This window comes from Osmerus mordax, chromosome 15 (assembly GCF_038355195.1).
Source record: "Osmerus mordax isolate fOsmMor3 chromosome 15, fOsmMor3.pri, whole genome shotgun sequence".
Lineage (NCBI taxonomy): Eukaryota > Metazoa > Chordata > Actinopteri > Osmeriformes > Osmeridae > Osmerus > Osmerus mordax.
The window spans coordinates 2,823,064-2,836,842 of NC_090064.1; the positions used below are offsets into that span (position 1 = coordinate 2,823,064).

General features: G+C 39.3%; 1 protein-coding gene and 1 pseudogene across 1 annotated transcript in view; both read left to right on the forward strand.

The window, feature by feature from the left end:
- The first annotated feature begins 229 nt into the window (after positions 1-229).
- nktr (natural killer cell triggering receptor) overlaps positions 230-13,779 on the forward strand; it is a 45,105-nt gene continuing 31,555 nt past the window's right edge. Inside the window, exons 1-3 of the mRNA XM_067251343.1 lie at positions 230-356; positions 1,984-2,063; positions 11,872-11,946. Coding sequence (XP_067107444.1) covers positions 2,006-2,063; positions 11,872-11,946 — 133 coding nt within the window. The 5' untranslated portion in view covers positions 230-356; positions 1,984-2,005. The remainder of the gene's footprint in view (positions 357-1,983; positions 2,064-11,871; positions 11,947-13,779) is intronic.
- LOC136957506 (general transcription factor II-I repeat domain-containing protein 2A-like) lies at positions 8,449-9,290 on the forward strand (annotated as a pseudogene).

A 13,779-nucleotide genomic window follows, 5' to 3' on the forward strand; every position in this document is an offset into this window, starting at 1 on the left:
ATGGTACGCTGCAAATCACAAGAACTGCTGCAATGTAAACGACTGAGAGCAAAGCAATCGCCAAGATCCATTGTCCAAAAGCATCAATTTGTTTTGGCACTAATGGAACCCCATACAAATGGAACCCTATAGCTTAACACTCCCGAACGGTAGATGGCAACGATGGACCTCTCACTCATTGTTAGTAATCCGTAAAGGATTTCTTTTTCAGAAAAATAAAATAACGGCCATGACGGTAAGGCGAGAGGGACAGAAAACATATAAACATTCTCCAGGTTGATAGTGCTAAAGGTGACTACCACCACTTGAAAGGCAATTTAGGGACACGAGCAACGTTGCGGCCTTCGCTGTCTTAGGTGGGTGAAACTATTAAGATCTATTAACGTTAGTTTAGCTTTAATTTGTTGATCAAACTGCAATATACATGTCAAATGTGTATTTTTATCGTCACATTTCTGTACTGTACTTGACCGTTAAGAGATACTCCTTATTAAAACGTGATTTCAAAGATTTTGCCAATTGAACTAGAGCTAGCTAGGCTAGCAAGTCTAGACTATCTAGTTTGCGATCAAGTGTTACTAGTAATAGCTACAATCTTCGTATTCTATGAAAATAAATAGTCCAGTGGCTTTGCTTAGTTGGCCATCATAAATTAGCATGATGTTTAATAATAACATGCTCTTATTTCTGTTAAACTCTCGTAACATGTTCGGTATATCGGAACGATATTGTTTAATTATATCCTCATCAGTCATCTCTAGCCGACGTGGAATATTATTGGATGGATTAGATCAGACTGAAGTTGGTTTCTTATTCGCAGTTTCTTATTTCAAATTGAAGCTAATAGTTCAAGATTTAAAACTGCTTTGAGGCGTTGGAAACGCATTTTTGTTGCTTACTTTATAGACTATAGGAGTAGAGCTAACTAGCCTAAATCATTTTGGATCACTGAACCCCTAACATACGGAAGTATACGAGCAATTTTTTTCCAGGCAAAGATGAAATTCCATGTTAAAATACAGTCCAAAAAAGTGATTTACACCTGCGATGTTATGTATCGGTGGCTCAACATTACTACATTTACATTTAGTCATTTAGCAGACGCTCTTATCCAGAGCGACTTACAGTAAGTACAGGGACATTCCCCCGAGGCAAGTAGGGTGAAGTGCCTTGCCCAAGGACACAACGTCAGTTCGCATGACCGGGAATCGAACTGGCAACCTTCGGATTACTAGCCCGATTCCCTCACCGCTCAGCCATCTGACTCCCCTTTACTGTAGCTGATAGGGGTGCCATTGTTCTTGCTCACTCCGATACGTAGTATCTTTAATCTTTAGTGCGAGCATTCTGGAAAGCCACGACAGACATACCGAGGTGAAATCAGTTTCTTATTCGAGATTCAACAGACATTCATATTCGTACCTCCGTTCAGGCTCCGCGTCATATTTAGAGACCGGGGTAAAAGAGTAGACAGTCAGAATGTTTCTTCAATATCTTTGTCAAAATCGACCATACAAACTTCAAACTTGTTGCACATTCTTCTAATACTAGCAGACCAAGTTGTCCAAGCTTTGGTTTGGTGACCAAGTTGATTATTGATTAACCTATAGCCAATAAATCAATGAAAACACAAATATTTAAGTATTTCCTCAATATTTTTGTCAACAATGACGACAGAAACTTCAAACTTGTTCCACATTCTTCTACTACTAGCTGACCAAGTTGTCCATGCTTTGGTGACCAAGTTGATTATTGATTAATACATAGCCAATAAGTAAAAAAACACACCAATATTTCTGTATTTCATCAATATCTTTGTCAAAAACGACCACAGAAACTTCAGACCTGTTTCACATTCTTCTACTCATAGCAGACCAAGTTGTCCAAGCTTTGGTTTGGTGATAAAGTTGGCTATGGGTAAATCAATAATCAACTAAATGTTTTCAGAACCATGTAAAGGTTTTTTATATTTCTCTTTTCAAGGTAACCCATACTGTGATAAAGAATGGGGGTGAAAGACTGCCCTCAGTGTTACTTTGATGTGGAGCTCAACAGGGAGCCAGGTAAGACAAACCATGTTTTTAGTTATTGCAGAATATCTAGGATTGATTCAAAATCTTTATATCATAGAGGCATGCACTACATTTATTCATTTAGCAGACGCTATTATCCAGAGCGACTTGCGCTATGAGAGTTTTTGCTGATAGAAGAGTAGCAAACTATCAACCACTAGCTCGGGTGGGCAATTAATTTTCCCGAAAGGCCACATGAGAAATTGGGACCGATGTGGTGGGCTGAACCAATAGGCTGAACTTAATTAGAAGTCCATGTCTTGTTAAAAACCCTACATTCTGTATCAACCTTTCGTTTTTCACCGTGAGCGGACATTTTCGAGGGCTAACCAACAGTTAACTCCTATGTCTCCTGTCGGTGAGGTTGCGTAAGTGCACATACGTAAATCGCCTGAATCACTGTAGTCTTTCAGGACGACAGATTTCCTACCGCTCAACCCGAGTTGGGTAATGTTACTTTTTAAAGTAACTAATTACAGCAACTAGTTACATTTCTTGTAAGGTAACTAGTTACGTTACTTAGTTACTTGCTGTAAAGAGTAAGGCCGAATCCCAATACTCTCTTACTGTCTCATACTCTGGATGATCTGTCCGCCATTGTTGCTGGTAACGCAGTATTCACATACCCCTTGGTTTCAAGTAAGCTCCCGAGCTCCCTTGGTTTTAAGGGGTGTATACCCCTTCGTCTTAGCCCTACCCCTCGATCAAAAAGAGTATTGGGACACCACTTACTCTCACGGGAACACGCAAAAGTATTGGGATTCGGCCAAAGGCGTTAAGTTACTTTTGTGTTATATTAAGAAAAGTCTTTTATTTCTAAGACAATTCACCTTGGTCAGTCTTATGCCCAGAAGGCACATTTAATGGGTTGACCTCAGCAATAGCACATATTGAATATTCACTGTCACTCGCATATAACATGATCAATCCTCATTATACAGCAAGACGGATCAAGGTAATAATCCACCATAATGAAAAACAATATTTGCATGAAGTTCTTGAATCAAGAAACTCTTTAATCAATAAATAATTTTGTAAAATGCCAGGCAGAAGTCTAGTAGTTAGCTAGCTCTACAATTTACCGGGGCTAGGTCTGAATCTAGGAGTAAAACAAAGCTAATTATAGCTAGGTATATGGTAGCAAAATGGTGTTCACTTACTTACAACTTACTGTAATATAATCCTAAACCGCTGCAACGATACAGCGACGCATCACACAAGCTTGAGTTCAAATACATTATTTAATGTGACACTACGTAGGCCTACTGTACATGCAAGTCTTGAATAACTATTTAGCTGGTCGGCTCCATGACGCTGGGTAAGTAGGGCTCGTGAGACTGCTCACCAAAAGAACGAAGGGGAACCCACCTGTTTAGCAGATTAAGATATTTTCATAGGTACCTAGTAGAGGTGGAATGGTACACTGAAGTCACGGTTCGGTTCATACCGCGGTTCAGACATCACGGTTCGGTATGAGTTCGGTACAACGGAGGGAAAAGCAAAACAAACCAGGTTCCTCTATGAGTGAATACGGCGCATTTTTGTCTTGTTCCAGTGATTGGCACACCTGGGTGATGGCGTCGGATAATTTTAGTCATTTAGCACTCACGGCGGCGCCAATCAGAGCTTCAGAGCTACAGATTAGATGTCCCTAAAGTACACGAGTATCTAACAGTAGTTTCGCATTACATTAATTAATTTGCACGGAGGTTTTATTTATTTTTATACCATCTATCTCATTTATTTATTTTACATTTTTGATTTACTTTAAATACATTACCGCCCATTAAGCTTTCAGTGTAATTCTTAATTTTTACAGAAACCTCCGCCTCCTAAATGAGTGATTCATTAACTCATATTGTCAATCAGACAGACTCCTCCACAAAGAATACCTAAAATAACGTAGATGACTATCAGTCCATCTCTTGTCATGCAAAATATTGATGAACTCTCAGCAAAGATTTGTATGCCTTCGCTGGCTTTTTTTGGGTTGGCCACGAGGCGGTTATTTCTAGTTATATCTAAAATAGTTTGTTCCTCAATTAGTGAGATTCTAAGAAGGGACATTTGCCTAGCAGGAAGATCATGGATCAGAAATATTTTGTGTGGTCCTTTTTGTATGTTGAGGAATGACAAGATGGACTCTGCCAATAAACTTCATATTATTTCAAATGGTTAAGAATGCATATAGGAAATGTACTACATTTACATTTAGTCATTTAGCAGATGCTCTTATCCAGAGCGACTTACAGTAAGTACAGGGACATTCCCCCAAGGCAAGTAGGGTGAAGTGCCTTGCCCAAGGACACAATATAATTTGACACGGCCGGGAATCAAACTGGCAACCTTCAGATTACTAGCTCGATTCCCTAACCGCTCAGCCACCTGACTCCCTGTCTCTTAGAATCCTGCCAGCTTTCTTGAGGCATCGTGTGTGGTAGGTGTCCTGTAGGGCTGGGAGCTTCCTGCCGATGATGAACTCAGCAGACCGGACCACACTACGTAGGGCCTTGCGGTCCCTGTCTGTGCAGCTCCCATACCACACTGTGATGCAACCAGTCAGTATGCTCCCTATTGTGCATCTGTAAAAGTTAGTGAGGATGACTGAGTGATTGTCCAGTTCGAATGTAGATCTTCACTGTAATATCTTTTGGACCTTGCATTTCTTGTTCTTTTGGTTTAGGCAGAACGTCTGTTTCAATGGAGAGCAACTGCAACAAATGGCGGGTGTTATCAAGAATCAATGAAATACTGCTCATTGTATTCCGAATTTGATGTATTCCCCTGTATAATGAATAGCTCTACTTAACACGAAGCATTAAAAAATAAATAATGTTGTTACATTCCATTATTAGTATTGCTGTTAAACGATAAAAATATTTAATCGCAATTATTCGCACATTCTTATCTATTCTAAATGTCCCTTGATTTCTTTTTGTCCCATTATTTTTTTTTCTCTCATTTTAATGCTCTTATCAACATGGAAAAATTGATCGGATTGCTTAGTTTTAGTGCAAATGTAAAAAAATTTTTTTGAAAACAACATTGCAATTGCCTGGCTTTGACGAGGGGGCGGAGAATTCGCATCAGCTGTGTGCTTGGCCATCAAGTTGTATTTCAGACAGGACGTGCTGCTATGATAGCTCAGTTCACAAAGACAAAACACACAGATCACTTTGGTTTTGTCAATGGAACCATTTGGCAACTTTTTAAAAGTAAACTTTCCATTCAGAATCTTATTGGCATCCATTTCGGCGTCTCGCACTCGCCATCCACTCAAAACGTAACCTTAGCCTACTACTCTTTAGCCGGCTCGCAAGCCCAAACAAGTGTATGCGGCGTGCCTGTTGTTTTGTTTCCGGTCTATCTAGATCCGGTGTGGTGTTGTAGTTTTTCTAATGTCAGTAGTTGTTGCAACAGCATGTGAAAAAAACTACAAAGTTTGCTAGGCCAAAAAGAATCTTGCAATAAAAAAATTGACATTGTTAAAATGGGTTTGCGTTAACGCCTTTAATAACGCGTTTAACTGACAGCACTAATTATTAGACATTGTAATGATTAGCAGGGTTGTTAGAGATGTAGAAAATGCTCTCAAATCATCTGGTAATTGTTTATGACCATGCAGCTTGAAAAAGTAAATTTAATTCATTGTATATTTACCGTATTTCTTCAAATAAACGCTGCAGTGTTTATTACACAATGATCATCTTTGGTGCAGCGTTTATTCGAGGGTGGCATTTATTCGAGGGCGGCGTGTAATTAGTAAGAGAGATTTAGAGATGTTGATGAAAGGCGAATTCGCCAGTGGTGAAGTCAGCTACCTCGCTATATTGTAGGCTACATTTAATTGTCGCAATTACATTAATATAATGTATAATTTGTTTTCAACTAATGTCATAATTTAGAATTATATAATTGCATTTAGTATTATTAAGTGACTTTATTTTGAAGGCCTTTTGGAACGCTTGTGAGTGAGAGTTGACAAGCTAACAGCAAGCGAAGCACGGATCATTTAATGGTCCGATAAAAGTTTAAGGTTGTTATCGGATGTTAGCGATCTAAGGAAACCTCTATACCAGGCATGGGCAAACTACGGCCCGCGGGCCACATCCGGCCCGTTAGGCTTTTTAATCCGGCCCGACAAACTTGTCCAAATTATCGTAAAAATCTAACTAGAGAGGGTACAATTTCTGGGGAAATTGTAGGGTGTGCTTGCTTGCGTCGGTTGCACAGGGGTCCGTTTTTGAATGACATTTTTACAACTGATATTTCTGTATATTTTATATAAAAATGCATACTTATTATTTATAAAGATCACATAGATTTAAAAGCATTTTTTTGTGCTGCTCGTTTACAACTGAAAATACGAGTGAAGTGTAGAATGAAATAGATGTCTTCTCATTTCCCCTGCAAGAGGCAGCCTCATCGTTGAATCAAAACGAATACATTTGGCAGACCGGTGTAAAAACTGACCTAATCTCTATGACTTAAACGTCATAAGTTTTTTCCCTTCTCATGATATTTTCAGGCATTTAGCCTACTCATTGCATTCATTCATTAATAAAGAACCCCCTTTGAAGATTATTCTACGACGTTACCCTGCAATAGAAGATGGAATCGCGATTCAAACAGTACCATCTGCTAATTGATAATATGCCCCCCAAAACGTAAATAAGCTTGATATTTATTTAGTGGAAAATCGCTCATTCATAAAAACACTTCCTAAACAGCTGTGTAGATGTTTTTGTAGTGTCTAGCGTAGGCTACAGCGTTGCAGTGATACACTGGATTGAAACCACAGGTTATGATAATTTCACCCACAAATCGTTTACTTGTAAACTAATGTCATAATAAATCCTACAACGAAAATGTATTTGTGAGGAATGTTTATTTTAAAGATTGAAAACAGATGCATCATAGACCACTGTAGTATGTGTTGCCCGGGAAACACAGGCTAATGTCATGATGCTAATACTTCAGTGAAATAGTAGACTACTGTTTCCGAAAGTAGATGTACTTCCTTAATAATATCAGCTTATATTGTACATTACACATCACAATTGTGTGTCATATCACAAAGTAAAATGAGTAAATAGTTATCACCCTGGCCTCTTTTCTTGTGGCGTTTCTGCAGCTGCCTTGCAGTAAAGCTATAGTTAGCCTAGCTATCCCCCAAGTTAACAGATGCAAAACGAATGTTCTGCCAAAGGTGTCGCAGTGACGTTAGTAACGTCAGTGACTGTGGCTAGCAAATTAGCCACCGTTAGCTTCACTTTTCGCCACAAAAACTTAACTTAAGCCTAAACCATGCAACGGAACGTAAATTCCAATAGAAGCAACTCAATCGCTACCAAGACGAAACTTTTGACACCTACGTTGTCTATGTAGGCCAAATATTGACTGAGTTTTAGGGGGGCAAAAAGAATAATAAAAATAATAATAATATATATGTGAGAGAACAAAGGTTGTGCCCTTGCCGAAGGCAAAGCACACCCAATTAATTCAGACTTTTCCCTGCAATGCCCGCTTTTCCCCAATAGATGGCGCATTCCAGACACAGTGACCTTTGTTTGAGTGGTGTAGGCCTACTATACTCTCTACGTCACGTTTTCCCTTTGCCGTTGGAATTCTCATTCTAAAAATGAGCGAACCAAAGAAAAGTGGACCGTGAGTGCCGAGTGTTTAATAAAGAATGGACAACAAAATATTTTTTCACTGAAGTCCGATCAACGGCTGTATGTCTGATATGCCAAGAAACTGTTTCCGCTTTTAAAGAATATAATATTAGCCGTCACTTTGCCACAAAACATGCTAGCAAGCAGACAACGCGTGAACGGGCGGCTACTGCTCAGAGGTTGGTGGCTAATTTACAGACTCATCAAAATCTTTTTCACCAACAAACTGTTATTCAAGAATCAAGTACCAAGGCAGGTTTTTTACTGGCATTCAAATTGGCAAAGGCTAGCAAGCCGTTCTCTGAAGGCGAGTTTTTGAAAGAATGCATGGTAGACACAGCAGGTCTCTTGTGTCCGGAGAGCAAATGCAAGTTTGAAAAAGTCAGTTTATCACGCCGGACAGTGACTCGCTGTGTGGAAATGATTGACGAAGATATAGCCTGCGATTTAAACAAAAAGGTGGAGTCCTTTAAGTTATATCCACTAGCACTGGATGAAAGTACCAACGTAAAAGACACTGCTCAGCTCCTAATTTTTATTCGAGGGATTAACGACAGTTTTGAGATAACGGCAGAGTTTTTGACCATGGAGTCCTTGAAGGGGCAAACGCGAGGAGAGGACTTAAATGACCAGGTGTCAGCTGTCATCGAGAGAATGAAGCTACCTTGGAGTAAACTTTCATCACCGATGGATCGCCAAATTTAACTGGGAAAAACGTTGGGCTGCTGAAAAGAATCCAGGATAAAGTGAAAGAGGAAAACCCTGACCAGGATGTTATTTTCCTTCACTGCATCATTCATCAGCAATCTCTGTGTAAGTCTGTATTGCAGCTTAATCATGTTGTGAATCCAGTCGTAAAACTTGTTAACTTTATACGAGCAAGGGGACATCAGCATCGTCAGTTTATTACGTTCCTGCAAGAAACCCATGCGGATCATCAGGACTTTGCGGATCATCAGGATTGTGGGAGCTCAAAGAGGAGATTAGCTCATTTTTGGAGCTAATGGGAAAATCCAATGAATTTCCTGAGATGAGCGACACAAACTGGCTTTGTGACTTTGCATTTGCTGTGGACATATTTTCACACATGAATGAGCTGAACGTGAAGCTACAGGGGAAAGATCAGTTTGTGCATGACATGTACACAAATGTGAGAGCCTTCAAATCCAAGCTGACCCTATTCTCCAGACAAATTTCAAACACACTAGCCACGCAGAAAGAGGCCACCCAAAACGTGAAGAAATACAGCAAATCACTGGACGACCTGCACAGAGAATTCTGCCGTCGGTTCTCTTATTTTGAAAAACTTGACAAGTCACTTCAGCTGGTGTCCTGTCCCCTGTCACAAGACCCTGAAACAGCACCGCAGGAGCTGCAATTGGAACTGTTTGATCTTCAGTCTGACTCCGTCTTAAAGGAGAAGTTCAACCCTCTCAAACTGAATGACTTTTATGCATCACTTGACGAAGCCACGTTTCCAAACCTCTGGAGGAAGGCACAAAAGATGCTGGCGTTGTTTGGCTCGACCTATGTTTGTGAGTAGACGTTCAGCGTCATGAACATCAACAAATCCTGTCACAGATCCAAGTTAACCCTTTTTATGGTCCTGTTTCGCCCGTGTTACAAAAATGCTGCCCCCCCCTTCCTCAGTTACGACGCACTAAATTCTAACAAATATATTTTTTAGACGCTACACATGCTATACATCATTTGAAAGCTACGATTCTTGTGCTTCCATTGAAATAAACCAATTCAAGATCAAGTCGCAATAGCAAGCAAAGTCAACGTCTTTTTCCGGTGAACATTCCTTCAACAATGCCAAAGAAAAAAGTTTTACTCACCCTAAGTGGTTCAAATAGGTCCAGGTGTGCAAATCATGCCATCAAAACTTGATCTGCTTACAGTCCCAAGGGTTCAAAATATCTAACCATGTAAAGCAATTCGTCCAAATACAATGTTTTACTTCATGAATAGCCATTATCCTTTGTTTCATTATGCAAGTTAGCCGACAGAAGAAACAACTTGTTCACATAAAAGTGTTCTTTTCTCCGGTTAGCAACGGAGTATTTACAATATGAAGGCATCAAAATGTCCGTTGAACCCTCCCCTTTTGATTGACACCTTGTTTGACCCAATAGGAGCTTCCATGCCCCGTTGACAGCCCTCTAAAACCAACTAGGTCTGTGCGTCCTGCCCCCCCCCCCCCCCCACACTCTTTCTAAACAAATTTCTCGAACTGGCTTCGACTGGCTCTGAAATGAGCTCGTTAGCCTTGTAGCTGACAGCTAGCTGAAAATGCCAATACCTCATTTGTATGTGTCTGTGGAGCCGTCAAAATAAAAGTCGATTGCGCAATATGGTTGACAGAATCAGTTTTCTTTGTGCGCCAATCCTGGGAATCAGATAAAGCACTCCAATGTGTTCATGCTTCAATTTTTGTGTTTCAGTAATACTAATTAGGGATTTAGCTATTATATATGATAGTTCTAAGTACCACCTTTCATTAGAGATAACAATTATGAAAAATAATACCTTTTATCCTGAGTATTTGACCTTGGTTACAAAGGGTCATTTTGGAGTCTCCAAAAGGCCCTTTTAGAAAATGCCTGGATGTACTCTTATAAAAACGTGTCAAATATGAATATATTGTGGTATTATGTTTGACTTTTGATTTGAATTGGGTAAGGCTTCAACCTGTGGTCCAATTTAGTCTTCCAGCTAATACCTACCACCTCTAGGCCTCTTCAGGCCTCTGTTTTCAAAACAAAATCTAGGCGGAAATAGAAATTTTCACTTTCCTTGTATTCAAGCTTCTATTACTCAACACTAATAGGACTGACAGGGGTCCTGACAACAGGGGACATAACTTCAGAGTGTCAGCTTTCAAAAGAGATCATTTACATGCATGTACTCTAAATGGTTCAAGAACAGCTTTCAATTTAGTTTGGGTATGCTGTTTAGGCGTTTTCAGGCACATTTAACAGGATTCTTCCAACACCTCAGATCTATCCTGAGAATTGCCACAACAAAACTAACTCCAGACTTTGATGCACTGGCAAAAAAGGGAGACCAACAACACTGTTCCCACTAAAACTGAGTTTCTCAATACTGTTATGAAAAAAATGCATTTGGAAATAATGATAATAAATAATTAATAATAAAATATTTGTAAAGTAACCCTTGCATATTTATGCTTTGCTACCTGTTAAATGCCTAAACCTTTTATGTAATGGCTTTTATATATCATTTATATTAGTTCACACAAACACTCCATCCATCTGCTACTGGCCTGGCCCCTCTGTCAAATTTTAGAACCAATTGTGGCCCGCGAGTCAAAACGTTTGCCCACCCATGCTCTACACCCTTGTGTACAGCATGCAGCCAACGAGGTATGTTGTTTTGTGTCTGTATTTTACTTTGGTGAACGTTATTTACATGCTGTGCATGTCATTGTATGTTCATATTAGGCTAATGTGGTCTTTATTTTCTCGTAATACTGTGGGTTTAGTTTTCACGGTGGATTTGGAGAAGAAGCTTCAAATAAACCTGTAGCAAGAAAGCCACTTGTCTGCCAGTGCTTCGAGGGAATTATACACTTGCGATTTACTTGTGTAATAAATACTGTGTTTTAATTTAACCAATTAAACAACCGTTTCCTGATTTTCTTTTTTGGTGCAATGTTTAATTGAGGGCGGCTTTTATTACACAATGTTCTTTTTTTGATGCAGCGTTTAATTGAGGGCGGCGTTTATTACACAACGTTCATTTTTGGTGCAGCGTTTATTCGAGGGGGGCATTTGAGGGCAGCGTTTAATCGAAGAAATACGGTACTCAAAAAAAAGAAACAGGTGTAATAAAACAAAACACGTTAATCAACTTGTGTGTTCCTAATGTGTTGAGATAAAAATGTAAATGGCCCCAAATAAAACTAATACAAACAATTTCTGTAATTGATTGAAAATGCAAAATAAGAAATTCCTGAATAATTTCATTCAATACCTGAAAATGACCATAGAAAGTCCACATCTTTTGAAAATCCCAGTATTTTGTAATTGTTTTAATGCTCATTCAAAGTAGTATGTCTCAATGATGATCAACTGATTTTTTTTTTTGGTCTATTACAGTGGGACGCATAGTCTTTCAGCTTTTCTCTGACGTTTGTCCCAAGACAAGCAAAAACTTCCTCTCTTTGTGCACTGGTGAGTAATGACCAAAGTTTATCCTGATTTGAAGTTTAAAATCAATGTTATCAATTTCAAGTCAAGTAGTAAACTGTTAATTTCTTCATAGCAGTTAAAGTATATTTAATTAATTCTTAGTAAATGTAGGATGATCAGAATCTTTGCACATGCAGTAGTACATGCTTCTTTTCATGGACAAACATTCAGCTTTTGTTAAAACAGCCATCTTTAGCTAGTGTTTTTTTAATTACTTGATGTTTGTAGGTACCAAAAATGGAACAGAACGTTTGATTATTTAACACAAGAAGCCTGACCCCTAAGTCTTCAGACAGGGATGTTGTTACTGACACGTAATGATTGCTAGATGGAGCTTCTTGCACAGAGCTAAAAGCAAGGTCGGAAAATGAACTTGCCTTTCGTCAATCTGTCATTAATTTCTGTCTTGTTAGTCAGATTTATTTGATGGTTGTTGTCTAGCCCTTCATCATTCAGCAAAGTATAATTTATTGGCTAAAAGATGTCATACACGTTGCAGGTTAGACTATATCAACATCTATAGTAGCCCGACATTATCAGCATTTTATAGTCGTCTGACTGATCGCGTTGTTGTCCCCAGTCAAAAGTATAAACACACAGAGACATCATAAACAGTCAATGGTCTAATTAGATCCAGTTACTGCCAAAACATGTCATGTTCCACGGTCCAAGTAAAGTGTAATTGTTGGTTTGTTGTAACTGTCTTAAAATGATTGTACTCAATGTGAAATATATTATTGTTGCTTGCTTTTTTCCACAGTACACTCTTGCACTTTTGAGGTTCTTGCTGTTTAATTGTAACTTGTCTAACTACATGCTCTTATTGTTCTTCCCTTTGGGACTTATTTGGTTTTCACAATGTATGCATCATGTTTGGCTACCCGCAATGTTTGGGGCTCTCGTTGTTATGATCAGTGACCTATGCACTTTTGTAAAACTCTCTTGGAAGTCACTTTGGATAAAAGCGTCTGCTAAATGCACAAATGTAAATGTAACTAGTTTGGAAATTCTAGGCTATAGGCTTACTTCATGTTACATGTTGAAGCTTAGCCTATTCAATTTAACAACTTTCGGAATGACGGGCCGTGTATAACAGGCAGTGGATAATATCATACTCAGGGTTTCCCGCAGCACTTTGCTGTTAAGGCGGCCGCCTTAGCAACACAAGCCTGCCGCCTTTAACTACGTTTTTATTTAAAAAAAATAATTGCCGATATTCGCCGTGTTTCCGCCAGTTTTCTCCCTTTCATTCCAACGGCAGTCTCTCTAGAGTCTCCCTCTAGAGAACTTCGTTTTGGAGGAGAACTTCATTTTTGGAGGAGAACTAATGTACCAAAAAATTACGCTTTCGTGCTCGCATTAAGTGTGGAATTCCTTTCTAGCAAATCAAACCCAGAATACGTCCTTGGTTTGGGCTAAGCCCCGAATGTTTACAACGTATGGCTCCGCGCCTGATTAACACTAAGATCGATAAGCAGTCTCAAAAATGGTAGCAATATAAAAAATAATAGGATCCCTTTCCGTAATCATGATACCCCCCAAGAAATGTTCGATACACCCCTAGTCAAAGCAGGCAGCATCCGCACCAGCTAACATCACAAACCTCACCAAAGAGAAGCAGTTTCAGCCATCGCATTAGGGGTGAGTTAATTAAATGTTTGACCAAATATAGCAGGCACATTTTGAAGTTGATAATTCTGTACGGCCCCTGAATGGTTTTATAAATATCCAAATGGCCCTTGGCAGAAAAAAGGTTCCCCACGCCTGTGGTAGGCAGACGTTTTAAACATTAGGGGCTTATCCCGAACCTAGGTT